Source organism: Alternaria metachromatica (assembly GCF_023757995.1).
Source record: "Alternaria metachromatica strain BMP 0045 chromosome Unknown scaffold_9, whole genome shotgun sequence".
NCBI lineage: Eukaryota > Fungi > Ascomycota > Dothideomycetes > Pleosporales > Pleosporaceae > Alternaria > Alternaria metachromatica.
Genome location: NW_026055500.1, coordinates 650,108 through 677,977, shown reverse-complemented (window position 1 = coordinate 677,977; position 27,870 = coordinate 650,108). Strand labels below are relative to the sequence as shown.

Here is a 27,870-nt window from a genome sequence, read left to right as displayed (position 1 = left end):
CTCGTGCGCCTTGCACCTTCGGCGGCATTTCAACATCAACACTCGCGAAATCGAGCTCATCTACTCGTGCTTTTGTGCCGCCTTCGGCAATCTTTATTGCACGAAACGTGAGTAAGCATGACGCGGGTCAGCATGCCAGCCGTTATGGCTGTTGCCGCCGGAGCCTTGGTCATGTTTGTAGCCAGCTTAATGGCTAATCGGCAACACATCAAGAGGCTACAAAAGTCAGGTGCAGTAAGTCGACTCTTCGATATACCGCGGACGTACTTCTAATAATAGCCAGCCTATGCCAAAACACCATCCTCTGTTCGGTCATCTCATCGTGTTGAAAGAAACCATTCAGGACTTGCCTCGCAACACTGTAATGCATGTGGTAGTACGGCGGATAGCAGAGTCATTCCCCGGCGGCGTCTTCTATCTCAACCTATGGCCTTTCAACGCTCCTCTCATGGTGGTCGCAAACCCTTATGTTGCATCGCAGGTAGAAGCTGCTTTCCTCAACAAGCCGCCCAACATAAATGCTACCTTGGAGGTCATCAATGGTGGTCCATCTCTACTGACAATGGAGGGAAGCACGTGGAAGAAATGGCGAGCGCTCTTTAATCCAGGATTCGCTGCTGGCTACATCACAGGACTTTCACCTGCGATCGCCGAGGAAGTCTCAACTTTCTGCAAACTTCTCCAAGAACGCGCAAAGAAAGATGAAGTCTTTCCTTTGGAAGAGTATACTCTTCGGCTAACATTCGACATTATTGCACGTGTTACCCTGTAAGTTCACCAATCAGTACGCTTGCAACATGGGGCAACTGCTGAACATCGGACACAGTGGCTCACGTCTATACTACCAAACCCAAGGAAGCGCGCTCGCAGATTGTCTCCGAAGACAAGTCTACTGGACATCGTTCGGCACAACATTCAACCCGTTCCGTCGCTATCTCAGTCCTCGTCCGCTTGTTCAAAAGTACAACAATTACCGTATGAACCGATACCTCGATGAGGAAATCGACAAGCGCTTTGAAGAGTTGGCCAGCTCCCGCAAAGACTCATCTGGTGGATCCCGAAAACAGACGAGATCTATCATTGCGCTAGCCATGGACAAGTATCTCGAAGATATAGAAGACAAAGATGCGATATCAGAATCGGTCTTCAAGCAGCTCGCGAAACCTCAACTTCGGTTGTTCCTTTACGCTGGTCATGATACTACGAGTAGCACACTACTGTACAGCTACATACTCCTATCGCGTCACCCAAAGGCCTTATCTAAAGTCCGTGCAGAACATGACAAGGTGTTCGGGTCAGACTTCTCGCTCGACACCATCACTCGGACTATCGCGGACGACCCCTCACTACTGAACCAGCTACCTTATACTTTGGCCGTCATCAAAGAAGTTCTACGCATCTTCCCTCCCGCTGGCAGCATGCGCGATGGCCGTCCAGATGTCTTCCTATCAGATGAGCAAGGCCACCAATATCCCACAGACGGCTGTAACATCTGGACCCTCACCTTAGCTTTGCATCATAACCCCGAAGTATTTGTGCAGCCAGAAGACTTCATCCCTGATCGCTGGCTAGTCGATCCTGAAGACCCATTGTACCCGAAGAAAGCTTCGTGGAGAGCTTTTGAGTGGGGTCCACGTGCATGCATCGGGCAGACACTTGCGCAGTTGGAACTCAAGATCGCATTGGTAATGACTGTGAGGCTGTTCGATATCACTCCGGCGTATGAGGAATGGGACAAATTGCATCCGAGGAAGGGTATCAAGACTGTTGATGGGAATCGAGCGTATCAGGCTGAGATGGGTGGTGGTGGAGCTCATCCAGTGGATGGCTTGCCGGTTAGGATTACAATGCGAGCGTAAACAGGCCGAGAAGGATGCAAGGAACGAGGGTGATACCTTGTTGCAAGTTCCAAATTGCAACCTAGCTAACGATCGGTATCATGTCCTAGATATATACACTATCGGTAACAATTTCATCCTCTCCTTCCACATTCTGAAAAAGCCGTTTCAGGGTAGACTCTCCTCATCTCCATACTCACCTTCACCTTCACCTTCACCTTCACCTTCATCTTCAACTTCACCTTCACCTCCGATCCATTTAAATTATCATGTCCGTGCTTCAATCTCATCTATGATATCCTCCGTCCTCCGTACGCAACCTATCCCACAAAGTGACACTAATCACAGTCTACGAAATCTCGAGTCTTCATCAACGACAACATGGCTGAGCACGCTCGCGAAGAGCTTGTCAACACTTTCAAAAGGCATGTACTCAGATCAGCTAAAGTATATCCAGAGATTGACTAACTTCATCACAGCTTGCTAGACTCGGGCGCATACTCCGACTTCACCATTACCTGCGGCAGCGATACGTACAACGTCCACAAGGCTGTGGTATGCACTCGATCGGAGTTCTTCAAGGGTGCGGAAAGGTTCGCTGCTAATCAGGTAAGCCGTGTCTCACTCCTGTGATTATACCGCGCACTCGTTAACGTATCTAGCAGCAAGCGTCAAGTGCCAAAGCCGATCTTTCCGACGAGGAGCCAGAGATCGTTAAGCGGCTTGTCAAGTATCTTTACGAAGGCGAATACGATTCCGAGAGAACCAAGAGGACACCTGCTGCAGTCGACTTGCCTGCCGTGAGAGGGCCCAAATCATCTCGGTACCATTACAGCTTTCCACACACATGCCAACCAGATTGTCGGGGTTCCAGCCATTTGGTCTGCCATCACCATATTTGCGGGATATATTCGTGTGCCTCGTGCTGTGTCGACTTCGTATGCCTCAAATGCTGCCCGGACTGGACTTCTTCCACAATACCCACAGCAGGCGCACCACAGCTCCTTCTTCACGCCAAGATGTACGAAATGGGCGACAAGTACGACGTCAAGGGTCTCAAGGATCTGGCCCGCATCAAGTTCACCTCTATCTGCGCTCCATTGTGGGACGATGAGATCTTCGCTGAAGCTGCAGAACACGCCCTCAACACAACACCGGATAGCGATGTTGGTTTGCGAGAAGTGATTCGGGAGACCATCGTGGCCCACATCGAGCTGCTCAACAAGCCCGATATCGCGGCTTTGCTAAGTAAACACACTGGCTTCATGTTTGGTGTTCTGAGACGCGTGGCTGAAGAGAAGGCGGGCTTGCAGCCAGTGACTGGACTGTTGTCGGATCGCCGTCGCACTCGTTATTGAGACATGAACTGTCGGTGTCGTGAAGGGAAAGCGTGAAGAGCCAATGATGGACGTTAGGTTGTAGTAAGAACACCAAGACTCTCCTTCACAAGCACATGACTTGCAGCAATGGTGCAAGTAGGCAGACATACACACGAGACAGAAGCGACGGTTGGTGGAGGAAAGATAGATCCATTCCAGATATCTAATCTACCTCACATTGCGTTCCATATCAAGAGTAACGTACAGTACATCAACTTGTGCCCAATGAGATGGGAGACACATGCTCCATGTAAGAAATCCAGACGCCGATACCGAACCCATCCCATTCCATATATCAGTAGACCCTCTTGGGTCATATTAACGATCATATCATGTCACATTTACTGGCTAGCGACGCGCTCCTTAACCTTCTCGAACATAGACTCCATCTCCTCGGCGATGAAGTCTTCGATCTCTTGCTCAAGGTGCTGGAGCTTGCCTCCGGCGCGGTGAGCGGTGCGGCTGGCAGACTCCTTAGCGCTCTCAAAGTCACCCTCGATCTCGGAGAGAGAAGGGATGGTGATGGTGAACTCGGACTCCTCCTCCTTCTCGGCAGCCTTCTTGACAGAGTAGCCACCCTTCTCAACAATCTCGGTGTAGTTGGAAGAGCCACCACCGTTCCAGGCGAGGACGTTCTTGGTGTTGCTTGGGACATCAGAGAGAGCACCGACGGTAGCGACGGAGATGAGGTTCTCCTTGAGCTTCTTGGGGGTGATGTCGGCGACAGCGTAGGCAGAGTCCTTGCTAGGCTGAAGAGACAGCATGTAGGCGAGGAGACCAGCAATGTGGGGAGAGGCCATTGAGGTTCCAGAGATGGTGTTGGTGGCGTGCTCAGAGCCGATCCAGGTGGAGAGGATGTTGAGACCAGGGGCGAAGATGTCGTTGCACTTTCCGTAGTTGGAGAAGTAGGCACGCTCATCGAGGAGAGTGGAGGCACCGACGGTGACGGCCTTCTCAGCAGCAGCTGGGGAGTAGTTGCAGGAGTCGGCGTTGTCGTTACCGGCAGCGACAGCAAAGTGGATACCAGCGTCAACGGCAGCGTTGACAGCGAGGTCGAGGGTGGTGGACTTGCCACCTCCCAAGCTCATGTTGGCGGCGCTTCCCTTGAAGCCCTTCTTCTTGCCGTCCTTGGCGGCCTTGACGGTCTCAGAGTGAGACTTAGCAGCGTACTCAACACCCTTGACGACGTCGGACATGGTGCCAGACCCGTTGGAGCGGAGGACCTTGACGGCGTAGACGTGCGCCTTCTTGGCGACACCGTACTTCTTACCGGCGACAGTGCCGGAGCAGTGGGTGCCGTGGCCGTTGCCATCCTCGTCGGCATCGCCGTTGGGGATGGTCTTGCCCCACTTAGCACGACCCTCAAAGTCAACGTGCTTGGTGTTTGTGCCGGTGTCGATGACGTAAACGTCAACGCCCTCACCACCGTCGGCGGCGTAGAGGTACTTGTTCCAGGTGCCGAAGCTCAGGGAGTCGCGGTGCGAGATACGGGCGAGACCCCAGGGGGAGTTCTTCTCGACTTCAGGTTCGTCGTGGCCGAGAGTGTGGACCTCTGAGTCGCGCTCGATGTAGTCGACCTATCAAGGTGTTAGCGCCAAGTCTTATGCAGGTACAGGTACCTAGATGGCGTCACGTGTGCTGATGCGGAGCCGGAGCTGCCTGCGGAGATAAGGCCGCCTAGGCAGCGCTCACTCTAGGCCACCAACGCGCTGACGCCATCTGGGATGATGCAAGCTGGTAACAGCTGGGGATAGAACTTACATCGGGGTGGTTCCTGATGGCCTCGATGGTCTCGTCGTCGAAGTGGCCAGAGTAGCCCTTCATGCCGGCCATCTCGTAGACGTGCTTGAGACCATCGAAGACCTCAGTGGTAACGGGGAACTGCGAGGAGCGCTTTCGCAGCTCCATGCGCTCCTCGTTGTTCTTGGTGTGGACGCTCTGGACCCAGTCGTGGTGCTTGGAGGCATCCTTGACGTGCTTCTTGAAGACGACCATGTAGCTGTTGGGCACCTCCTTGGCAGAGGTCGACGACAGCACTGGGGCGGCGTTCTTGTGAATGGTCTCTACGTTGAAGGTAGGCGACGCGGCGGCCAAAGCCGGTAGCGCGAAGACCAGGCTGTACTTCATGATGGCGGAGCTCGCACAGCGAGAACTAGAAACACAAGGGTAAAGGGGTGCAAGAAGCGTGATAGATGAAGGAAGGGGTGATGGGAGGGAGGAGAGTGTTGTGGAGGAGAGATGGGGATGCAGCTGGGGTAGCTCTGGCGATGGAGCTTCTTATCAGGACCTCGGTGCATGGCCCGGGCGCGCTAGGTGGATGACGCATGACCTATCCGCGCCCGCGCGAGTGAGGCTGGGGTGAGCTAGCGCACGCGCCATGAGTATCAGATGAATGATACATGGTTGGTATCAGGACACCCGAGTGCCATGGGATGCAGAGGCTGGCTGTGTTGGTGGAGCGTGGCTTCACATATGGGTTACTGGGAGCCAACGTTGGTCTGACATGTACTGAGGTAGTTATCGATATGCCAGAGCAGCCGTGCCAGCCACACCTGGGCAATGCGTGCTCACGTGAGAGGCAATAGTCAGGAGCGCACCATGCGGCCCGCGTGAGACAGAACGCGTGTTTATCATAACTATGTTGGTAGGCGATATGCACAGCTCCTAGTGCTGGTGCATTGTTTATCAGTACCTTGCTTTGCGGCGACTTGACGTTGCTCGGCGCGTGCAGCGTGGGAGCCTGGCTGAGCTCGACTGACTGACAGGGATCAGCTTCGATGACCAGCTTAGCAGCAACCACGACGAGCGCGGAGCCCGCCCGCCGTAATCAGCCCTCATTGTGCGCCCGCCCACCACCAAACGACACGACTAGTATTCCCCGCAAGTCGAGGTCTCATGTGCGGGCTTGGGGCTCGGGAGTTATGAAGGTGCTACCAGCGCAGCCACCACCTCCGCCCAAATTCCGCAGCAGCGGTCTCGCCTGAACATGGCGACGACGCGGCCGCACAGGTCCTCCACGGCCGCCTCACGACTGCCGCCGATGAATAACCAGATAGCCGAACTCCGAAGCCTAGCGGATGAATTGATCAGGGCCTCCGAGACCACACCACCGACCTCCGATGTCCTCCACAACCAGAGCAACGCCCTCCGCCGCATGCGCCAGCTGCTGATCGAGTCCAACGACCAAACCCATACCAAAGACGCGTTCCGCCATGTCCGCGGCTTCGAGACCCTCCTCATTACCCTGCGCTCCCTCTCTGGCTTCTACAAGCCCGCCGAGCTGCCCACGCCCGACCGCATCGACTTCTTCGAGGTGATCAAGGGAACACTCGATGTCCTGTCAGACGCGCTGAACGAGCATGCCGGTAACAGGCGCTTCTTCGCCAAGCGCGTCGAGCACGGCGGCTGGAGTGCTTTGGAACAAGCCCTGGCCAGCACTGGCATTTTTGGCGGACAGTCGCAGAGCAAGCGTGACGATGCCGGCCAGGAGCAGCTTTTCGGCACTCTGTTTGCCTTTGCGTTGGGCGAGGAGACCATGACACGCATCTTCAGGGATATCGATAAGAAGGTCGAAGTCGCACAACCCAAGCAGGATGAGGACGCAGCAGCCAACGGCGACTCGCAGCCTACTGAGATCGTAGTCTCTAGCCCGCGGTCCATGTACAGCGATACCGACATTGATCTCGATCCACTACGCAGCCAGGTACGGGCCATATTCAGCGGCAATGAGATACTGCAGAACCCAGACATCATTCCGACCATCTTCCACTTCTGGCGGGGTCTTTCTGGTGAAGATGCCCCGGGCACGCGCTCCAAGGCTCTTTCCATATCGGTGCTGCTTGCCATCCTAGAAATCACATCCATCTCATCTTACAACAAAGCTGCGCTGCACGTCACTGGCGTCTTGAGCAGTGTCCTACCCCTGCTCTTTGAGAACAAGTGCGCTCCTATAGAAGCTAGCCTCTTGCAAGAGCTAGCCGACGACCTAATTCAGTACGGCATCAACAAGCTGGACGATGCTTACTACCTCTTCCGCAAAGCAGCGTCTTCTGAATCAGCTGCTGAGTTTCTCTTGCGTGGTATGCGCTCCTCCCGCGACCCGCCCTTCATACAATTCGATCTATCTTTGCATGGCTTCAGCGCTGTTGAACTTCCAGACATTGGTCGTCCATTCCCACCCATGTCCCCAGGAGGCGGATATACATTTGCTGCTTGGGTAAGGGTCGACAGGTTCGACGCCGACTGCCATACCACCCTCTTCGGCGCATACGACGATACACAAACGTGTTTCCTCATGGCATATCTGGAAAGGGATACGCGTTGCTTTATCCTGCAGACTTACATGGGTCATTCTACTGGTGTCATACCCAGTGTCAGATTCAAGAAAGCTCCTCGTTTCGAAGCAGGCCGGTGGTATCACATCGCTGTGGTTCATCGGAGAGCCAAGACTATCGGTATCGGCGCTGCTAAGGCATTTCTTTTCGTCGATGGTGAGTTCACCGAGACTATGAAAGCCCACTACCCTTCGCATCCTCCGTTACTGGATAGCAGCCAGGATAGCTTTGCCTCCATGTCTTCTAGCGTGTCCAAACACCACATACTCGCGTTCTTGGGAACACCAAGGAACTTGGCGCCTCGGCTGGGTAGAAACGTCATTGCCTCTAAGCTCTCAGTCGCCTCCTTCCATCTATTCTCTGAACCGCTGTCAGATGAGCTGATCGCTGTATATCATAAACTTGGTCCGCGTTATTGTGGAAACTTCCAAGATAGGCTCGGGTCGTTTCAAACCTACCGTACCTCTGCTGAGCTTCATGTTCACAACGAGATACTACATCCTGGGAGAGAGGAACGATCCGACATCGTAGCAGCTATTCGGGCCAATGCAAGCCATCTCATGCCTGAATCGAAGATAATACTGAGCTTCTCTCCCAGTTCCGTAATGGACGACGATGACAGAAATGCCATCGATGAATCCCAACTAATCCGATCACTATCACGCGAATCAGCTAAAACTCTGCATAAGTATACCAGACTTCATAGTACTCCGATCATCATCAATGCTGCCGTACCTTCGGTCAATGATGCGTTATCTCAGCCACGAGGATTTGGACGTCTATCCGGTGACCCTGTCGTTGTCGTTCCACAATCACTCGACGATGCTATTTGGCGCATTGGCGGGTGTGTGGCTGTCGGCTTGAAGCTGGTGCAATCCGCCCAGACTTTAGACAGCATGCTTCGCTCTGTCAAGATTTTGCTTGAAGCCGTCGGGGGCAACTGGCGCAACTGCGAGGCCATGGAGCAGCGCAACGGATTTGCTGTCCTGGCAGAGGTTCTGCGCCAGAAGATTGGATTCGCCATGGGGGGATTGGTGCCGCGCAACCCCTCCTCATTAGATGTGACACCAGAAGACTGCGAAGGCTTTGTTATGCAGCTCTTGCGAATCATTCTCCGATTCGTTGGATACGATGAGCACGAGCCAACCGAATCACTCATCATCAACCCACTTGCGTATAGAGTCCTTCTGGTTGATCTAGAGATCTGGCGTAGAGCTACCTCATTGGAAACGCAGAAGCTGTATTACCTGCAATTTGCGCACTTTGCCAAGGGCAGCAAGCACCATCACTACAACGCTAAGCGATTCCACAGGATACGTAAGTATACCGACATGGCGAGTCAACTTTAGCTGACCTATCACAGGCGTTGTCAAGCGTCTCACGGATGCTCTTAAAGGTGAAAACTTCACTCCATCAACGTTCAGGCTGTTTCTCGCCGCCTTCAAAGCGCTACTTATCATCAACTTCAACGGGGAAAATGCGAGATCGCTATCTCTTTTCGTCACATATGCGCTGCACGACAGCCGCGCATCATATGCGAAACGAGCACTGCGACCGAAAGCGAGCATTGCTCGTCTTCGCAAAGGCACACCACCAACATTGACACCAGAGTCTACACCACGCTCGAACAGCCCGGCACAAAACGGCGGCAGTTCGCCACCACTATCCCTACCCGATTTGGGCATTGCCATCCTCACTCTTCTGGCGGAACTTCTCTGCGATCCTCAGAATCCGCACGAAATCGTCCGTTTCGCGAAGAATGTCACCGGAAAGTGGCTGCTCTATCTCCTTGCCGAACCTGAACAGCGAGTCGTTGTTCTTGGGGCAAAGATCTTAGCTCGACTGCTAGTGATCAATGGTTCGCACTACGTCAAGAAGTTTGGCGATAAGACAGGAGGCTTCATCTTGATGAAGAACAGGTTGCGCCACTGGTGGAATACACCAGGCATCTGGACTATCTGTTTCGCGATCCTTTTTGGTCGCGATGTCGCAACAATTGACTTCGAGCGCGACTTTGACGTCTTCAATCTGGTCGACATTTTTATCGCGCATTCACCCCAGTCTCAGCTCAGGATATGGTACCCTGAAATATTCCCAGTAATCACCGCGATGTTGGAGACTGGCCTGCGAGCGATTGTCCGCGACCGTGACCTCGCCCGGGCCGATGATGGCACACCAAAGCAAGAGACTGGCGAAGGCACTGTCACTCGAGGGCGTCGTAGAACAATGTCGCTAAATGCCAAGCAGCCAACAGTTGGTGAGTCAAGTTCAGCCACTATGCAACAATTATGCTAATGATTCTAGATACCCGGGCTCCCCAGACAGATCGACTGAATGACTTTGCCGTTGTTCTGAACTCTGCTATCCAGTTCCTGTCTGAGCTACATTCACGATCGGAAGGGTTCCGCGACTACACTCACTCTTCCAACTACGTCCAAGAACTGCTCTTCGTCCTCTATCCAGTCATTGTCACATCTGACAGTGTTAGCGCTGAGACGGAATTACTTTCAAGAGGGTCTGCACTGACCTTCGAGGGCCAAGACGTTGTGATCCGACCACTTTCCCGAGCCAACGGGCATGAAGCGCCTGTGGTTCGCACGACCAACGTTGACGTATCCCCTTCGCCTGCGTCTCGACGCGTATTACCTTTCCGCAGAGCGTCATCATTTGTGCTCGTCTCGGCGGATAAGAAGAAGGCCGCTCAGCAACCTTCTCTCAACCCAATACTATCACCAAAGTACGCTGCTCCCTTGGCACTAAAGGTTGGTAGCTCCGTGGTGGAAGCGACTTTGGAAGTTGTTCTCGACGTGTTCAAGGACCAGATATTCACACGCAAAGAGTTTCCTGGCCTCGGTCTCTTCCTCAAGACGCCTCCCGGTTTCCAAGAACATCAAGCATACTTCGAGTCATACATTCTTCGGCAAACGCTCTCGTCCGTCAAGAATGCGCTTCAATTCGATCAGCAATTGTTGCACGAACCGCGCGTCCTCCTCAATCTGCAACGCTTTGTGATCCACGTGTCCGAAGCGGTCTTCGAGGGATGGTTTCTTGAAGGCGCGGAGTCCTTGCTCGACTTCGCTGGCTTCCTCCTAGAATATCTCGAACGTCCGGATATTGCGACTATCAAGTCCGTCAGACTGTGCACGCAGCCTATCTCATCAATTCGTAACACCTTCTTGAGAGTTGCTCTGCTTCGTTTGGCGGAATCTGATGAGTCAGAAAGTGGTGCAACTACCACGGCAGTTATCGAGAAGATGATGTATTGGCAGCCTATCATCCTTTCTTCTGTCAACAACGAAACATTCTCGTTGAAGATGATCTGCTATCTTCTCTACACACAGTTGTCGTCTGAACACACGGACGTGCGTCTTGCGGCGGCGAACTTCTGGAGGTCGCTCATGGTGCAAAAGCCTCACGAAACATCTATGATCTTGGCCGATGCCATCCACGGCGACACCAAAGATCTCTACGATGGCTTTCAGAAGCTTGTCGAACTTGATAATGAAACATTCCTAGAGTGGCTCGATAAGAACAAGACCGAAATGGATAAGTTCTTCTATGGTTCAATGACTAAATCGTGGGAAGACTTTGCGCAAAGCCAAAACAAGAAGACCGAAGAGACTTCTCAGAGGCGAATCGCCAAGCGCAAGGAAAAGCTGAAGCAGTGGCAATCTGATGAGCTTGCCGCGGATAATGTCTGGAATCACCATGAAAACTCCACAAACCACTGGAGATCCAACATACACGCATCTGAACGCATCAAGCACCAGCGCGTCCTTCAAGACCAGCAGGATAATGCTACTTACATGGCAACAGTTTTGGCCAAGCTTGACCACCAACTGAAAGGCCCATGTGGTCTGTTCGAAGACAGTCCACCTGCCAGATGGCGGCTCGACGAAACCGAGGGTCGTGATCGAAAGCGTCTACGTATCGTTGTCGACAACACTAGCAGAGAGCAGTCGTATCAACCCAAACGCAAAGACACAGATCCACGAGAGCGACCCAGGTTGGATACCACTGTGCCAGCAATTTCGGCGAAGGAAGCTGTTGGTGCCACCCCTGTCAAGGCGCGATCGACTAGGTCTGCCTCTTCCGTGAGTGCATCGGGAGATCCAACGGAAGAACCAGAATCTGCTAGCGACGACGACTTTGAGATGGTCGAAGCTATGTATGAAGATGAGGATGGCTTCGAAGACAAGAACCGCAAGGTCATGCGGAGCCTTAACCGTGGCGATCAGGTGCAATACGTTTGCAATATCTCTCGGGTAGTCGGACTAGAAGCAATAGAGGGCCTCCTCATTGTAGGAAAGGATTGTCTCTACTTGCTGGACGACTTCTTCCAAAGGTCAGACGGCGAAATCGTACGCGTGTGGCAAGCGCCGCCAGATGAGCGCGATCCCTACGTTCAGGTCATAGCTGGAAAGGAGGCTGTAACTACCCGTCGCCCACCACCGAGGAGCCAAGAAGACGCAGTGAGGAACTGGAAGTGGACTGAGGTAATTAGTATTTCCAAACGGCGCTTCCTTCACCGCGACGTTGGTATCGAAGTCTTCTTCGATGATGGGCGTAGCTACCTTCTCACAGCTGTGTCTGCCCAAGCTCGAAACGACATCCACTCCCGGGTCCTTCAACGAGCTTCGCATGTCGCGAATCCAGAGAAGCATGCCAACTCTGAGATATCCTGGCGCCTGGACTCCTTGCGCAACCCGGAAGAAGCACCACAGACGTTTGGATCACGCTTCGCATCAGCTTTCGGAACTGCTTCCGCCCATCCGGCGACCAAGAAGTGGCTGAAAGGAGAAATGTCCAACTTCCATTACCTGATGTTCGTCAATACGCTTGCTGGAAGGACGTTCAACGATTTGACCCAGTATCCGGTCTTTCCGTGGGTGCTGTCGAATTATCATAGCGAGGAATTGGATTTGAGTGACCCAAGCAACTTCCGAGATCTTCGCAAGCCTATTGGTATCCAGGACCCGAAGCAAGAGCACCTGATCAGAGAGAGGTTTAGCTCGTTTGCCGAGATGGGAGACGCGAGTCACGCCTTCCACTATGGAACTCATTATTCGTCCGCCATGACTGTGGCGTCATATCTGATGCGACTCCAACCCTTCAGTGCGGCCTTCTTTCTCATCCAGGGCGGTACATGGGATCATGCTGATCGTATGTTCTACTCGATCCAAAATGTCTGGGACTCGGTGTCCGCCAAGAATATGGCCGACGTACGCGAGCTTACCCCGGAGTTCTACTTCCTTCCCGACTTCTTGACCAACGTCAATGGGTACAACTTTGGTCTGCGATCCGATGGCTCAAAGATCGATAACGTTCAATTACCTCCGTGGGCCAAGGGCGACCCAGCCATCTTCATAGCCAAACAGCGTGAAGCTTTAGAAAGTCCTTACGTCAGCCAGAATCTGCATCATTGGATCGACCTCATCTTTGGTTACAAGCAGCGAGGCGAAGCAGCAATCGAGGCTGCAAATGTCTTCCACTACATGACATACCAGGGTGCAATCGATCTCGATTCGATTACTGACGAGAAGGAGCGCGCACAGAAGATTAGTGTTATCAACAATTTTGGACAGACGCCTCCACAGGTTTTCCAGCGACCGCACCCACAGAAAGAAAACGTCACGAAACCCACCAAGCTCGACACGTCGGCGGAGAGCTTACATCGGGTTCCCGGTACGCTACTGGAGTCTAACGATCGCATCTCATCTCTCAACTACATCAGCAAGAGCGACAAGCTCCTTTGCTCAGCACCATTTCGGCACAACATACCGCCGCATCATGATCGTTACATGGAGTGGGGTTTCACGGATGGCAGCGTGCGTTTCTATGATTCACACTCCAAGAAGCTCATCGGGCTGTTCGAGCATTTACACTCTGGCCAGCTGACAACTTCCCTCTTCGTTGACGGTAGAACCCTCATCACTGCAGGAACAGACTGTACACTCGCGATTTGGAACATGAGCAAAGCTGAAAGAGGCCACATCGACCTGCAGAACGCCACAACGCTATTCGGCCACAAGTCATCCGTCATCACACTCGCCGCAAGCCGCGCCTTCTCTGCATTCCTGTCCGCATCACTCGACGGACGTGTGTTCCTCTGGGACTTGAATCGAAACGAGTTTGTTCGCGAACTCGATCTAGGTCCACGGCAAAAGCGCAACCCAGTACCGATTCAAGCGGCTAGGATCAATAGCGTCACGGGACACATTGTACTTGCTTGCGGAAGCCGACTCATCGTCACGACACTCAACGGTGCAGTGCTGCTTGACGAGGATATCTGCGACAGCGAAGACGACGCAGATAGTATCACAGCTGTCGCTGTGTATGAGGGTGTGGGCAATGAGTGGTGTGAGCGCGAACTCATCTTCACTGGACATCGTAGGGGTGTCGTCAAAATCTTCCATCTAACGCCAACACCCCCGACCATCACCACTCCAACCTCAGTACCCAGCAAATGGTCTGCGAACCTCATCAATGTGCTCAATCACAGTGATCCAACGTCTCCCTCGTCTGCGGCACCCATCACGTGCATATTGCCGATGCCTCACCATGTCTATACCGGCGATGAGGAGGGCAGAGTGGTAAGTCAAGAACCTTTTCATCCTTCGTACGCACGTTCCGCTAACGTCTCTCTGCAGTACGAATGGGATTGCGTGCACCGACATCATTGATCCTCGATAAGCAGACTCACGAACATGTGAGTAAGTGGCTTTTGGTATAGACATGGCATGGTGTTTTGGATGCTTTTTGCATTGGCGTAAATAGCTTGATATGTGGCATTGAAAGGTGCATTGCGGATACTGAATAGACAAAGTTTTCGATACACCATTGTCGATGCAACGCAGTCTCGTTCCATCCAACACACCATCTTGAGTCTAGCGGAATTGTTTACGGCTTTCGGATAAAATCTCCGTTCGCTAGCCTGATGATTGATCAAATGATGCAGGTGCAGTGGAAGTACGCGTGTTGCGCTCGCTGGCGTGTCGTTTTGGTCTTGTGATCGTGCTTATCTGGCGTTTGCTTGGCGTTGCTTGTTTGGCTAGGGGAATCCGTGTACTTGCATTGCTGGCGACCTGATCTCCCTTGCATTACATTTCTGACTAACTTAAACTACGTGGCTGGCGAGATCATGATGTTGGACGCTTCGTATGTTTAGATATCGAAGCTAGTATGATGTTGTTGGTGCATCTGTTGCTAGACAGTCGCCATATCCGGTGTGCCTTATCAGTGATTGGCAGGGACTTCGATTCTAAAAGCGCAGGGGTTATTCAGCACACGGGTGCTTGTGATGACGTATCTGTGCATGTTCATGGAAAAGCCATTATCCCGTCTTGACATACGTTGGTGCGTGTATGTTGGGTGTGAAGGGTTCAATGTTGAGGGCTCGTTGCAATGACGCCAAGTCATGCCAAGTCCTGGAGTATCACACTCTAGTTGAGCCGCAAACACTATAAGGGTCTCGTGCCCCTTCTAGATCACTGGAAATAAGCCAAATATCGTCTGCTTTGAGAGTTGGCCTTCCTTAATTGCGGGGTTCAGAGAAAGGGTACACATGAGCTAGGCCCGCAAACAGCTAGCTCGTGGGGGAAAGCGATCCGCACCTGCCCGAACACAGCATGACCCCACTATTAGGCCGCGTGCTTTGAGCCAATCCCAACGGATTAGCACGTCATTTTTCGCCTTAAGTCTGGGTCGTCGTCGCGCCGCCGTCGCTCTTTCGCAACTCCAGAACGACGCGACATCCCGAGCGACAAACCGAACGATACATGGAGTCGCCGGAAACGCCCGCCGTCCCAGAGACTGCTGCTAAGAAGCGCAGAAGACCAGTCAACGGTACGCGACATGGCCTCTTTATATGGCGATAGGTGTACTAACAGAGTTTCGACAGCCTGCGCTACTTGCCGTGCGAGAAAGGTAGGATCTCATGGTCTCTTGTATATCATTCCTCTCTTTAGATACCCATACCAAGGCAATGGGTATCCGGCGAGCGACCATCAGGTTGTCGTGATGGTCGTAGTTCTGGCGTCGGGGCCTAGGATATCCGGAAAACCATAAATCAGGGCCCAACGTAGCTGACAACCATCTAGGTCAAGTGCGATGAACGCCCAAACGGCTGCCTGAACTGCGAAAGGCTACAGCTGGACTGTGTGCAGAATGGCGGTGTTTCCACTGCTGCGAAGAGACCAAGCACGGCGTACGAGCCTGTTGTAGGCATCAAGCGTAAACGTACATTTCGATCCTGCATTCCCTGTCGAGACTCCAAAGTCAAATGCTCCGGCGAACGACCGAACTGCATAAGATGCCAGCAGCGCAGAACCTCATGTGTATACGATGCTGAGCAGGTGGAGCCAGCCTGGGTACAGAGCATTGCGACTCCTGCCTCAGACACGCACGCCGATTCCGTGATGATACCGCCACACACTCCCCGGGATTCTCGAGAGCCTTCTAGGATACTCGGCTCACTGTCGAATAGCGAGCCTGCTGTAGCGGGGTGTCCGCCGGGCCTACTATGGTATGCCTTACGATCTTACTGGCGTGCATCCAACTTACGAATCCGCACAGGTTGTTTTCCCAGCAGCTGCCACCCAGAATCAAACTTCATGCGTTGTTAGATGCTTACTTCAACAACGTCCACCCCATCCGCGTGTTCGCGTTCGAGCACAAGCCCTCGTTCATTCGAATGCTAGACGAAGGACAGCTCGTGGATGCCTCCGATCAAGCCCTCTTGCACATAATGTGTGCATTGGGTGCTCGGTTTTACGCTCTCGACTACAGTGAGTCGTTCTCGCCCTTGACGAAAGATCTGATCCAGTCAGCCGGAAGCCAGTGGGCTAAAGTCGCGGAAGAGATGTTCTTCGCTGATTACAGCACCATCTCAATTACCAAACTCAAGGTCTTGGTCTTGCTTCACGACCAGGAAGCTCGCAATGGCAACTATGCTGGGTCTTTTCTTCTTACCGGCCTTGTCATACGTATGGCGCATGCCTTACAGCTCAACAATGAAGTGTCACCAGATGTGCTTTGTAAGGAATTGGGAGGAAGTCCAAACGAGGTTTCTGTGCGAGAGTCGCGTAGAAGACTCATGTGGGCGTGCTATATGATTGATGTCTGGGCTGGTAGTGGCGTCGACCACCTCACTATACTCAATGAAAGAGACCTCAAGATTCAGCTTCCGTGCAACGAGCGTCAGTTCTCACTACAGATCCCGTGTATTACGGAGCGGCTCGAGAGGGGCACACTATTGGAACTCATGTCTCCAGAGGACATTCCAGAGAAGCCGGCGGATAACCTGGGCATGGCCGCGTACTATGTGCGCATTGTCAGTATCTGGCGACGTGTTCTTCGGTGAGTGTGGCTAGGATCGGCTCGCGAGTTTTGATTGCTGACTTGGATTAGGTTTGTGAAGCATATGGACGAAGAACAACCACCGTGGCTTCCAGAGTCAGGATTCGCCGTCCTCATTGAGGACATACAGTCGTGGAAACAAAGCCTGCCATCCTGGCTAGATTTCTCCGCAGACAACATCTACATTCGGCGCGAGACACATCAGCTAGGTGCCCTCCTCCTCATCCACTGCATGTACCATCACGTTATGTGCGACGTACACAGGATCGCTCTCCCTGATCTGTTCAAAAACCAGGAGCCGTTCGTCTTCCCTACTGATCGACAAGCGTTTGTAAGTCATCTGCAAGACGTCTGCTTTGAGCATGCGCAGCGTATGTCGGTCCTAGTCTCACACATACTCCAACACGGGGTCAAACACTTTGCGGACTCCATACTGCCGTCATTCGTTTACAACAGTAGTCGCATCATGCTCTACTATATCGCTCGGATTCTGGACGTATCAAAGCCCGACGCAGGAACTGTGATTGGTCGTACAGTCGAGTTAGTGCAGTACAACAACCAGGCGTTACGGGAGATGGCGTTCATGTACCCGCTTGCTGAATCGTTATGTATCACCTCCGAGCGCTGGTTGGAGACTGTACGCGACAGTCTGGCTCGTGGTCACTCTGCTGACTACATTGCGCCTCAGGATCCATCAGAGAATGAAGCGCGGCGCATTGTCGGCGCGCCTGCACCGATGGCTGGTACTCCTAGACAGCGGAATGCGGCCATCTCAGTTATTCCTCCTGTCGAAGAAATACTGTCAGCAACTTCGCCCTCGACTCTTCGCACGGCTACTACTCGCTATCCTTTCTCAGCGCCTACCACTGGACACGGTTCTTCTACTGTAACATCAGGCCAGACCATGACGACACCATCTGAGAATGCAGTAGGGACCATGTACTCTTCTCCCAGCGCGCCAACTGCTTTCGAGCAACCCATGTTCAACCTGGACGACCTCCAGAATTTCTTCGGATGGGAAGCAAGTGATGATGAGAACGCGCAGTCCACTGGCTTCGAGGGCTTTGGTCCGCTAGGCTGGGCAAATAATTTCTCCATCATGTAAGTGAGTATTGTATTCGAAAGTAACCTGCTGGGCGTTTGGGCACGGTCTTTCTCATGATATACCTCCTCTCTTCCGCTAGCATCGACGCGGTAGGTTCTTGGCCATTTTGGTTCGTTACTAGAATGATTCCTCTTTAGGAGCAATATCAACTTTATAAACGCACTTTGACTGGCCATAGTGGGTAACTAGCCCAGTACCATCGTGATTCGAGCGGTAAGGTGCCGCTTATCCGCGCAGCATGGTCCAACAGTGATGCAACTAACGGACACCGACATACATAGTAACAGCCAAGCCCAAAAGCCGGGTATTTGGTACTTTGCCGCTTTACCAAGACTCTTGGTAAAAGCATTTATATGTATGAGACTCATCCTGACCACCTCGCATCACCACAGCCCGTACCTCAACATGAGCGACACAATACCGTTAACTAGCGTATTGAGCGCAAGACAAGATGCCCTCAACAAATTCGTACAACAAAACTGGTACTGTTGGCGCTATCTTTACATACCCGGGACCTTCCTCTTCATGCTTGGTGCCCTTAGCCTTGCGTATGCGGTACATTTGGATCGAGCGCGCCCGCACGAGCTCCTCAAACCTCAGAGGATATCCTCGTTCCTCTTCTACCTGCTGGGACATCAGCTGCTATTATATGGTATTCTGATCTGTTCGTTCTGGTATATGCTCAAGGATGAGCGTCCTGGACCGGGTTTCGTCCGCGCTGATGCCGACAAGAATGCCCTGGGATCGATTAAGCAGAACGACCGCGCCTTGGGTAATGGCCCCGAATATCTCGTGGAAGGACATGCAGTCCCATCAAACAATGCTCGCGCTATCCCGCTTGTTAGGTCTGCTATCACAGTCGCAGCTTCGGCTTTGGGCGTCGTCGCCGTGGTGACCCGCTATAACTGTCTAGACGGCGCGCCCCCAATTACACGGAAATGCTACGTAGTGAGCATCGTATGCATGACAATCGCTTTTTCAAGGTATTTTCGGGGTTTTATCGAGTACGTTCGCAAGATTCGGATATACGCGAGGAAGAACGCGGACTGGGCCGGAGGATGAGTCCGAGCTATAGGTGCGTTGAATAGGGCACCCGAAAGAAGGTAGGTGGGAGAGTGTTTTAGTGTATCTAATACTTTGTTCATTGAAACTCCATAAATGTTACTTGCCCTGCAAGCCCATATGCCACTCTTCACGTAACGAGTGTTCAGCTACGGAGAAGATGTCCAGCCATGCTTCGCTTCCTGTAGCCATGCCACGTCCGTACACATGCTTGTCATGGATACTGTTCTGGACAATATCCGTTTTCGTCCAATATGTGCAGGCGACTTTTCCATCTGGCGATATGGCGTCTATCATGAGGACTTTGTTCTGCTCTTGCAAGACTGGAAACTCTGCTTGGAACCAAAGGCCTCCTTTGTTCACGTAGCCTGGAGTATCTGTGCCTGGCCCAATGCTTGCGTCCATGACTGTCGCAAATACTTTGCATAGCGACGCAAAGGCTTTGGACATGTTGGTGTAATACTGTGTCCGCCAGGTCTCGTTGTTCATGATACAGCGTAGTGGATTGGTAGTTCGGGCTTCGCTGTTGTAGTACTTTTTTGGCCAGACATCCTGTGCTTGTTTAGCAGAAGCCAGAGACTATGCAGCGAATATGCAAATACCCAGATCGTTGTCATAGGAGACTCCCCATTTGGTCTCGTTTTCGCGTAACGGCGCGCCGTCTCGCTCAACCCGCGCGTGTAGAATAGACAGAGGTTAGGTTCTGGTCGCAATGTCGCTTCCGCTTGGAATAACTCGATGGTGTATTTGTCGACGGGATCCCAGGTCGCCTCTGAGCTGTGGAGCTGCGTGCATTCATCGTCCCTAAGCTCTAGCGGAGCAGCTTCGGCGATGAGGAAGAGTTGGTAGAGTGTTACGACAAAGGAAACGAGCTTCATGACGATGTTGATGTGTGACAGATCGTGGGTGAGGGTTCCCATGCAACAGGGTGGAGCTGCATCTAACGTAGGCGTAAGCGGCCCCCAAACGCCTATCTATGGACGAGGCTGAGCGTCAGGCGTGCATGCTCGGCGCCTGCGCCCTGGCGTCAAGTTTGCGCATCTTGTCAGCTTGAATACCAAGGATACGTTCGCAGCTCACACGATCAATCCCACCTCTTTAGTGATCTGGTATGCCTCCGATGCACGTTGTTTAGTAGCACCTAGATAGTCAAGGCTCACTCGGATCAATCGTGGACCGCGCAATACCCAACCAGCGATTTCGCCAATAACAACATCTCAACGGTGTGCCATGCACATATCACCGTGCATCGCGACCTGATAGCAAATTGAAACACTTTGGCTACCGAAATGATAAATGGTGGGTGGTGGGTGGAAGACAATAGGTGGCAAATTGCAAAATGGTAACGAAGCGCCTGCACAGCCCTGCCCAGGCGCTAACTCGGGTGCTCGGAGTAGACCTAGCCCGCCCCCCGCAATCGTCCTGATACCAAAGGCGCATCTAGTAATGTCTGTAGATACCAGACTCGACGCGACAACGCTGGATACATAAAAGCAGTCACCGTCAACCTTGAAAAGACGCGGAACTGCTGTTTCACTTGTTTTAACCGAGCACCTTTCCAGCTACCAAACGCTGGCACGAATCGAAGCCATCAAACTCCCAGCCTGCAACGCACTCATGATACGATTCTCATATGCTACTACTTAAGTAGCAAGCTGGTCGGTCAGACCCTTTGCAGCTGTCTCTCGTCTTTAGCCACACTCTTTAGGTTGGCACTGAGGTCTGTGGCAGCGGAGAAGACATGGTACGAGTAGCGCGATCTTTGTGAGTTTTGCTCACGATACTGCCAGGAGAGACTCGCAACATAGTCGTGGTCGTCTCGCCCCATTGTCCAGACCCGAACTTCGCAGCAACGCGCTTTAGATGTTGGTTCGCGAACGAAGAAGATTTCAAATTAATATACATAGCTACTCTCGCGTAGTTGACAAAATTGAGCCCAGATTACGAGCGATATTTCCTACACTCTTTCTTCGCCCACGCCTGGCTTGTTGCGCTACTCCAAGAAAATCTGAATTGATAGAAACGTCAGCACCGCTAGTGCTAGGCCCTGCGTGAGCATCGTCATCGAGGATCAGGAGCATGTCTTTATCAACGGCATTTAGGACATGCAGCAATTCGCGGTTGGTGTCAATCTCTTTTCGCAGTCTCTCGATCATCTTGAAAGCAGTCGTCAGCCTCAGTCCATAATGTTGTTGCACTCGCACTAACCTCAATTACGGGTGGCTTGAGCTCTGCGAAATTCGACTGCCGATGGTTCCAAGGTATGAAGAAGTAAGAAGTATTCTGATGGATGCGATTGCGGTCGGTTTCAAAATCTCTGAGACGCTCGTATCCGCCAAAGTACCAGCACATGAACTCCAGGAACACACACCCGAGAGCCCAAACATCGCATTGACTACTGAGCTCACCACCGTCTAATTGACACTCGGGTGACTGATAGGATGTCGAGCGTGGGACGGTCTTCCTGTCTTTGACGGAAATTTGTTCGTTGTCGCTGAACTGCGTTGTCCCGAAGTCCGAAAGCTTCAAAATACCAAACATGTAATCGGTTGTTCCAGCAGAAGATACAGGAGGATACCACAAGATGTTACTGGGCTTGATATCACCGTGCCGACCGAACAAACTTTTCGGATTCCGTTGCCCTGGCGATTGGGACGATTGTGGGCGGGATCGTGGAGCAGGTTGTGGTGCTCCAGAGGTGTTGTTGTAAGGCATTGAGGTGTTGGATAGTGTCTTGTAGCGATGTATTTGAGACACCGCCTCGGCTAGGCCATAACACTGGTGCGTCAGCCAGGCAGAAAGCTTCTCATCATCACCCAAGGATCGAGGATGATTCCATGCCCAATACTGGTCGAGATCAGCATCAGCCCAAGGGAAGATTAGACAAAGGTAGTCACGTTGCTGGTAAGTCGCGAGCAATTTAACTAAATGATGGTGAGCGTGAAGCGTCTTGCTCAGGTTTTGCAGCACTTTCATTTCACGCTTGACATCATTGCGATTCTTGAGTAGAAGCTTCTTCACCGCAACGACGTCGCGAGGAACCTGGCACGTTGTCAGTTTATAAGAAGCTTTTTCGCGGTGCTTGCTTACCTCGCTTGCGTCAAACTCATGATGATCAGGGTGAACCTCAGCTCTGTATACTTGCGCAAACCCGCCTTGACGACCTTCATCTGTCCAAGCTATAAATGGTAGGATATAACTCTCAGAGACTTCAAGGTGTGCATCTGTCTTACTGTTCGGCTTGCGAAAGACAGGTGCGAGTACGTACCACTGGCATTCCAGAAAGCGATGCACATTGTAAGAGCTTTTGAGACACTTCAGTGCCGTTACCACTTTCCCACCATGCCGCAATTTGAGCATACTCTCCTCGAGAGGAAGATCAGCATCGCAGACCTGTTCTCTTACGAAAGACCATATTCTCTTAGGTCGATCGATCAGCAGCAAAATCGCGAAAATCAGCTTGTAATATGGCCCGTCAGGTTGAGTGGTGTCATCACCATGACCCTGCCCAGTCTGCCCATGTCCAACGGCCTCATCTTTGGGATGCATCTCAATTCTTAACTTGACGGATGAATGCCAGGGGTGCTTCAGAATCCTTGTAGGAAGATATGCTATCCTTGACAGTTCACGTTCCACTGACCGCGACGTGATAAGCTCATCCAAACGCCCTTTCGGCAGAAACTTTCGATTGGTCCAAGACTCGCATTTCAAGGCTATTCGAAGTTGTTCACCAAGGTGATTCTCATCGAGAACAAGGCTGCCGAGAGTCAAGTTTTCTGTCCTCTGTTGGCGCTTCATCCGCGTAGTTACTGGTCTTTCTTCCAGTTTCGTGTTTTCGTTCTCTGTGACATCTAGTGTAGGTGGAAGGACCGCTGAGCGAGTTCTCCGTGGACTCACTTCTGCCCGTCGGCCTCTGGGAGTCATAGCCAGCGACCCATCTTCAGAAAAAACCTTTCTGTGGCCTTTCGTGGCAGTTTCTTGGATCAAAGCGCTCAAACCGTTTATGTTAGGTATCTGACGATATAATAGGGTTTTGCCCTCGTCGGTTGTGTCGGCTGGTGAGGCTGCTCTCGCAGGTTGCGCCATGTCGCTCTGCATCGCGCTGTGTAACCTGTCGTCAGATGTCAACCATCGAATGGAATATCTCATAATGCTATGATTCGCTTACCCTGTAATGAAGCGTATCGCGTGAATGGATTATGCACGCGCCCGTTCGAAGTATCCGTTCATTTGGTGCATCTACCTAGGTACTATTGACATATCTTCTGCATTCCTGGATGGATAGGCTGCATGATGCCGAAAGATCAAGCGCTGCCACCCACTTATAATGCCCATGGCTTTTCAGCTGTGATGCGCGTCAGCAGCATGTCGCATGCATGGTGGGAGGAGGACCTCCAGCCTCGACCCCGCAGTCACCGCACAGGGCATGCCGTCCCGCTTCAGGCCGCCTCACCAATTTGCCTTGCCGCTGCCTTCTTTTCGGATCCCCCACAACACCCATTCAGACGTTACAGCTGCACACCAAGTCCAGCCACAATATCGAACATGCGCATCTGATCACGAATGTCTGCATGCAGCAGACTGGGATCCAGTGAGAGTCTTATCTTTGTCCGCTGATTTGCTGAGCAGAGCCTCATCTCCGATGATACTGGCATGGCGATGGCTATCCTTCCAAGTAAAATGACCGCAGCGGGCGGCGGCGGCCATCGGTCTTCTACGAATCCACAGATGCGACGTCAGCTCTTAGCAAAACGAGGACCAGTGAGCCGAAGAGCCGCAAGAGCTATTTGCGAGGTCTGATGGTGCTTATATGCCTATCGTCGGCGGCTGAAGATCTGGTCTATCGGCTCCTCGAACCCTACTGCCGGCCTTACACTTGTCTACTAACGAACATACTTACGATAGAAGACAGCCAGCTGTGTCTTCGAGTGGTGAGCAGGTGATGGAAACTGACGACATGTCTACGTCGGGATCCGACACCGATTCCAACCCCGCTGCGTCGCTGTGGGATAAGCTCTTTGTCGCCACGCAGGAAAGCATGTTCGAAAGGACAGAGGGAAAAAAGTTCATTCCAAGAAGCACTTTCGATGAGATCTTGGCGAGAACCGCATCAACTCAGAGGGACAGACGCAATTTTGTGCTTCGAGTTATGGGCAGAGAACTAAACAGGCCTAGCGAGGAAGACATCGCACTCGCAGATTACATCCTGGGAAGCGCACAGAAGGTTTTCCTCATCGCAGTTTACATACAATTAGACCAACTCCACGCCGCAATGAATCTATTCAAAGATGCTAGGTTCACAGATGAGAGGTTGCCGATTAAAGAATGGAAAGGGGACAAGTTGAAGTGTGAACTAAAGAGTCATCCATTCGTGCTGATGGAGAAGGAGAAAGACAAAAGCAAGAGCACAAAGCGCATATGGCGTGTTCATTCCATCAGTTTATTCCAGGACGACCAGTGGATTTTCCTCACACCGACCATTTCAGCACATGATCAGAATCGCAGTTTTGACAACCGCTGTCCAATACCGTTTACTACGAAGAACACACAGCAAAGAAGCGGCGCACATGGCATTGTATACAAGTATACTATCCACCCTGCGCATTACAAGAATTCACTTCATCAGGTAATTCACGTCATAGTCCAAGACCAACTTGGATATGCGGGCTAACGGCGGATCGCAGTACGAGACCGAGCCCTCCGTGGTCGCTGTCAAGGCCTTTCGGACCGGCGGCAAGAACGTGGCTGGCGATGTGAAAAGAGAAGTCGACGCGTTGGCCAAGATGAACCAACTCGGACAAAAGCATATTGTCCGGTTCATCACGTCCTTTCAGCGCGGTACACAAGAGGATCTGGAACACTATGTTTTGTTCGAGTGGGCGGACGGCGGGAACCTCAGCGACTTTTGGCATCAACCACAAACACCAAAGCGAACGGCCTCGTTAGTCAAGTGGGTAATCGAGCAACTTTGTGGACTTTCAAGAGCGCTCAGAGCAGCCCATTATATGCCAAATGGGGCATGTTACCGCCACGGTGATTTGAAACCCGGCAACATCCTCTGGTTCCCTGACAGCGATGGATATGGCACGCTCAAGATCGGTGACTGGGGTGAGGCAAAGATTCACAATCAAGTTACTGCATTGCGCCACGGTCGCGTGGACACAACTGCGAAGTACGGCACAAGAAGATACGAACCACCAGAGACTGGCCTGCATCCGCTTCTGCCGAAGGGGACTCCGCATGTAAGGTCCCGCTTATACGACCTCTGGGGTATGGGCTGTATCATCCTCGAGTTTATCATCTGGCTGTTGTACGACCATGAAGAGCTCAGTAGATTCAACAACAGTAATCAAGGATACTTCGGTTCTTCTGACATGTTCTACGAGATTAGTCACGAGAGAGTTGTACGAATCCATCGCGTTGTGGAACACTGGATGGAGCACATGGCGAAGGACGGACGATGCCGTTCAGGTGAAACGGCTCTCGGAATTCTCCTCCAAATTGTTCGTACAGGTCTTTTGGTCGTTAAGCTCCCCGAAGAAAGTGGTCTGGCCCGTTCAGCTGATAACGGGATGCCTTCCTTTCCGCATGATGACAGCCCATTGATCAGCATCACCACGCCAGATTCCACAACTCATGAGATCATCCATGATTCGTCATCAAACCCGCGGACCAGATTTCCTGCCGATAAGCTTGAGACGGAATTGCTCCGAATAGCTCAACTCGGAGGAGGTGAACACTACTGGTATCGAAACCAGGGGCCAAGATCAGCGCCAGGGGACATCATTGGCATGCCTCATCTACCGGTACCTACTGGCCACAGAGCGCAACCTGATGACCTCATCACCCCTGCAATTGACATGGTCGATTATGCGCATCCATCATTAGATCCAGAGGAATGGGAGTTCGAACTCGATAACAACTTTGCTGCGACCCTGTCGTCTCGGTTAAGGAGTATCATGGGAATATCTCTGCATGAAACTCCGCAGTCAGCGAAGCTGTGCACCATTTGCAGAGACTTTCAGGGAAGGCTACTGGACGCCGATTTTGCAATCTCCTATGCTACAAAAATACTCCGAATAAATTCGGAGGCCAAGAGCTGTGATCTGTGCTATTTGCTATGGCAAAATTGCCGCGACAAATTGAATGGGGGATGCGAAAGTGTGCATTTACAAAGGGCGGGTTCTGCTATACGAATAAGAGGCTTGAAGCATCCGGTACTTACCGTATTACGGAGCGATGGTAAGTCACCGCTCTAACTTTGAAACGACTATCTTTTGCTCACTGATGTCTTCAATGTAGCTGTTGGCGGCCGCGCGCATGATATTCAAATCGGATTTCCTGAGCTCTCAGGGGCAGGTACGAATTTGCATCTTCGCTTGATACGGGGTTGGCTTGATGATTGCGATGAAAAGCACTTCGAGCCTGTTTGTAAGCCTCCCGGGGGTACAAAGCTGGCGAAGGATACAAGTATCAGACTGCCGACTCGTCTGATTCACGTTGGCAGCGATGGCGATCACGATGTCAAGCTCCAGGAGATGCACGGGCAGACTGGAAATATCGGTGACTGGATCGCGCTTTCTTATCGCTGGGGCGACTTCCCACCCTTCTCTACCACTCGACTAAGCCTCACTCGTCATATCAAGGGCATGGCGCTGTCGGCGTTACCTTGCACGTTCCAAGATGCAATTAAGGTAACTCGCGCTCTTGGAAAGGAATACCTATGGATCGACTCTATCTGCATTGTACAAGGCGAAGACGGTGACTTTAGTTCTGAGTCCAAGCGGATGGAAGATGTGTACAGTGGTGCCTACTGCGTGTTAGCCGCCAGCTGCGCCACCGATCAGAGGTCAGGGTTCTTGCTCCCTCGAGCAAAACGAGAGCATGTCGCCCTGAACTGCGAGAAAGATGGCAGTAGTGATACGATCTACATTTGCAGTACGATTGAAGATTTCCGTGGTCACGTACTACAGGGCGCACTGCACGGGCGTGGATGGGTGTTGCAAGAGCATGCCTTGGCCAGACGTACGGTGTTCTTCACCGAGCATCAAACCTATTGGGAATGTGGTCATGGCGTTCGATGCGAAACTATGGTAAAAATGAAAAAGTGGGTGATGGATTCCTAATTCATTTGGCGTAAGCCGTTGGCCGATAGAAGCTAATTGTGTCGTTAGTGAATCCGCTGCTTTGCTCGGGGACCCAGACTTCCCCAGAATTTTCGACCCTGCGAAATACGGTGAGCGCATTCTCAGGTTTCAGGAGCTGTATCGACAGTATTCTCGGTTGGATCTTTCAGCAGATTACGACCGACCGGCAGCCATTGGCGGCTTGCAACAGCGTCTTCTCCGCACGATGGGTGTGCGTGGCGGATTCGGCATCTTGGACGACCCAGACAAGAGCGGCTTCCTTCACCGTAGTCTCCTGTGGCATCGTGGAGAGGATTTCAAACAACTGAAATCAATCGAATTTCCAAGCGATCGAGAAAGCGTGCCGTCTTGGTCCTGGATGTCAGTTTCGGGTGGAATTGACTACTTCGCCTTAACATGGCGTAAATATGACTGGCAAGTAATACAACCCCCGTGGTCACCTTCCCCTGTCAGAGCTCCCAACGCTTTCCATGGAACAGCACAAGTCTTTGATATCACGGCTGCAAAGGTGAACGAGGATGATGTTATATTCGACAATACACTGGATTCGGAGGTTCTGCACTCAATGGCAATTGTGCTAGGCATCGAGAAAGGGTTGATGGAGATTGAAGACAAGAAGCATTACATACTCGTGGTCAGGCCAAAGGC

General features: G+C 52.1%; 6 protein-coding genes across 6 annotated transcripts; 4 read left to right on the top strand and 2 right to left on the bottom strand.

Annotated features, from left to right (window-relative positions):
• Window positions 1-117: 117 nt before the first annotated feature.
• On the top strand, window positions 118-3,196 carry J4E83_005029 (uncharacterized protein; the record flags this gene model as incomplete). Its single annotated transcript, XM_049331951.1, has 6 exons — window positions 118-234; window positions 284-768; window positions 827-1,855; window positions 2,318-2,447; window positions 2,501-2,638; window positions 2,840-3,196. The coding sequence occupies 6 exons, from the start codon at window positions 118-120 to the stop codon at window positions 3,194-3,196; spliced, it is 2,256 nt and encodes a 751-aa protein (XP_049189046.1).
• A 362-nt stretch (window positions 3,197-3,558) lies between these two features.
• Window positions 3,559-5,344, bottom strand: J4E83_005028 (uncharacterized protein; the record flags this gene model as incomplete). Its single annotated transcript, XM_049331950.1, has 2 exons — window positions 3,559-4,794; window positions 4,979-5,344. The coding sequence occupies 2 exons, from the start codon at window positions 5,342-5,344 to the stop codon at window positions 3,559-3,561; spliced, it is 1,602 nt and encodes a 533-aa protein (XP_049189045.1).
• An 859-nt stretch (window positions 5,345-6,203) lies between these two features.
• J4E83_005027 (uncharacterized protein) lies at window positions 6,204-14,234 on the top strand (the record flags this gene model as incomplete). Its single annotated transcript, XM_049331949.1, has 4 exons — window positions 6,204-8,868; window positions 8,915-9,808; window positions 9,856-14,144; window positions 14,202-14,234. 4 exons carry the CDS (start codon window positions 6,204-6,206, stop codon window positions 14,232-14,234), a joined length of 7,881 nt encoding a protein of 2,626 aa, XP_049189044.1.
• Window positions 14,235-15,329: 1,095 nt separating this feature from the next.
• On the top strand, window positions 15,330-18,013 carry J4E83_005026 (uncharacterized protein; the record flags this gene model as incomplete). The annotated part of the gene is made up of 5 exons (XM_049331948.1): window positions 15,330-15,396; window positions 15,452-15,477; window positions 15,651-16,075; window positions 16,126-16,908; window positions 16,960-18,013. 5 exons carry the CDS (start codon window positions 15,330-15,332, stop codon window positions 18,011-18,013), a joined length of 2,355 nt encoding a protein of 784 aa, XP_049189043.1.
• A 1,161-nt stretch (window positions 18,014-19,174) lies between these two features.
• J4E83_005025 (uncharacterized protein) lies at window positions 19,175-19,995 on the bottom strand (the record flags this gene model as incomplete). The annotated part of the gene is made up of 2 exons (XM_049331947.1): window positions 19,175-19,627; window positions 19,678-19,995. 2 exons carry the CDS (start codon window positions 19,993-19,995, stop codon window positions 19,175-19,177), a joined length of 771 nt encoding a protein of 256 aa, XP_049189042.1.
• Window positions 19,996-24,113: 4,118 nt separating this feature from the next.
• Window positions 24,114-25,963, top strand: J4E83_005024 (uncharacterized protein; the record flags this gene model as incomplete). Its single annotated transcript, XM_049331946.1, has 3 exons — window positions 24,114-24,701; window positions 24,760-25,497; window positions 25,793-25,963. The coding sequence occupies 3 exons, from the start codon at window positions 24,114-24,116 to the stop codon at window positions 25,961-25,963; spliced, it is 1,497 nt and encodes a 498-aa protein (XP_049189041.1).
• Between the last annotated feature and the right edge of the window lie 1,907 nt (window positions 25,964-27,870).